Consider the following 2230-nt stretch of genomic DNA (forward strand, 5'->3'; position numbering starts at 1 on the left):
TTATTGTCATTAGGTGTTTCTTATAGGCCCTATAGCATTGTAGTGTGGGGCCATCCTAAGTCCTATGTCACACAACATCATGAAGTCCTGGTTTTTGGGGTACTTTTTATATCCAACAACATGGGACTGATTTTAGGGCCAAAAATATAACTTGACCTGATTTCATCATTTCTGTATGGATTTTGTCATAAAAGATCATAAGTGAGGGTGACAAGAATTAAAAGTTGAAAAAATTAAAACTGATGTTAACATACATGATTGGAGAACTGTACTGTATATGCTTTAATTACATGCAAATCAGTTTGTTATAGGTAAATAATCCTCACTTTTAAATTAAGTCAGAGACCTTGCACAAGTACAAGTTGACTCGATTATAAGGCCTTCCAATTGCTTCCTTATATCTCTCAACTGTAAATGGCTGTGAAGTTCCTGGAATAGTGTTAACCAGACCAAAGTCTGGGTACATCAGAACACAATCAAAGTCACCAGAATCCCTCAGGTGTTTATTATGAGCCAACTGCTTGTCCATCCCTAAACTCTTCACTTTACAACTGGAATCATTTTCTTTTTTTAAAATCGAGAGGTAGAAGAGAACCTTTTTTGACTTTTAGCTGCCTTGCTACTCCACATTCTACCAACCCACTATTTATCTATATAATTACAATTTCATAATAATCATAGATTGCATCATGTAAACTGATATGACAACTGTATAAATGCTAAACCAAATGCTATCTACCAAAATAATATTAAGTTTACTATTACTGCTAAGTTGTACTGCCAAATTTATCAATGTCTTATAACTTTAGAAAATATATGATGATAAGGGGGAACCCGTCATGTGTCAATCTCTAGTATAAGTGTGAAATAATAAACAAACCTTTACAATTTCTTCCTTCTTTTTTTTTAATGATTTCGTTCTTTCATCTGATTTTCTTTTTTTCATTTCGTTAAAGGTTTGTTGACGTTGTTCTTGGTCTTTAGTTTCTCTGCTTGATCCTCTCTTCAGAAATTCTTCAAAAGTTAAAGTTTTTAAGCCACCACTTGCATTATTTGACATTTCCTTGGGCTTTGTAAGATTTCCGTCTTTTAATGCTGAGCCACAGGAATTGCAAAAATTTTCATTGCTGTTAACACATAGGTTTCCGCACGATGGACAAAACATCTATATATATATATATATATATATATATATGCAGTTAAAAAATTAAATTTTTATAACTTTATTGACGCCTCATCATATTAATACAATGTAATATTAATTAATACAGTTTTGGTCAAATCAATTGGGAAGTACACAAAGCAGATAAAAATGTTTATATTTAAAAGAGATCATTCCCAAACTAAAACAAAAAAAACTTGCTTATATGCGCAAAACCTAATTCTAGTACAGTACATGATGGGGAATGTGTACCACCTATCATCCAATGTGAATTTATTATACAACTAATATACATATACATTTGCATAAAAATGAATGTTGTGATTTGTGCCAATTCTAAGTTGTGAACACTACGGTACGCTGCGCAAATATATTTCCAAAAAGTATAAAAATGGAAGGAAATGCCCATAAAAATAACTTTTAAAGGTTTTTTAAAATCAAAGCTTACCTTATTTGCAAATTTGATACAAGCCAGATTGGAAGAACCACGTGTTTGTCATGGCGCTAATACTTGCACTCAGCGAAAATAGGCTTCCTTTTACTGACAGGGTATGTCTGTACCAGTCTGTACTTCCTTTTTCTCCGCGTTCAAGTTGTTGGTTTTGCGTTAGTGTTTTGAGTTTGCGTTCGTGTTTTGAATTTGCGTTCGTTTTTTGAATTTGCGTTCGTGTTTTGAATTTGCGTTTCTGTTTTGAATTTGCGTTCGTGCTTTCATGATTTGCGTTTATGTTTTTTGAATTTCGTTTGTGTTTTGAATTTGCGTTTGTGTTTTGCACCTCTGGGCCACCGTACTAATGTCTAGAAAAATGGACTAAAATTTATTCAAAGTACCAATATTTTATACCTCATATAGTAGAGATAACGTTCCTAATATGTTACAAAGCACATTTAGTACTTTAATTCGGATGGCCGTCCTCTCTTCACATCTAAAAAAAATTCCCATTAGCATAAGACTGAGGCTACATAAAAATACATCACGAACTTAAACAAAAATCAAAATACCAAAATATTACATTATTACAAAATTTTGTCCTCAAAGAAAGTCATAAAATTGTTAGCTAGATTCTG

At 32.4% G+C, this 2230-nt stretch overlaps 1 protein-coding gene across 1 annotated transcript; it reads right to left on the minus strand.

Annotated features, from left to right (window-relative positions):
* Nucleotides 1–329: 329 nt before the first annotated feature.
* LOC114545118 lies at nucleotides 330–2039 on the minus strand. The gene is made up of 3 exons (XM_028563470.1): nucleotides 2007–2039; nucleotides 881–1165; nucleotides 330–650 (listed from the first exon to the last, which is right to left on the minus strand). The coding sequence occupies exons 2-3, from the start codon at nucleotides 1163–1165 to the stop codon at nucleotides 558–560; spliced, it is 378 nt and encodes a 125-aa protein (XP_028419271.1). The 5' UTR covers nucleotides 2007–2039; the 3' UTR covers nucleotides 330–557.
* Between the last annotated feature and the right edge of the window lie 191 nt (nucleotides 2040–2230).

Source organism: Dendronephthya gigantea, unplaced genomic scaffold (assembly GCF_004324835.1).
Source record: "Dendronephthya gigantea isolate DGI-Jeju-01 unplaced genomic scaffold, DenGig_1.0 001268F, whole genome shotgun sequence".
NCBI lineage: Eukaryota > Metazoa > Cnidaria > Anthozoa > Malacalcyonacea > Nephtheidae > Dendronephthya > Dendronephthya gigantea.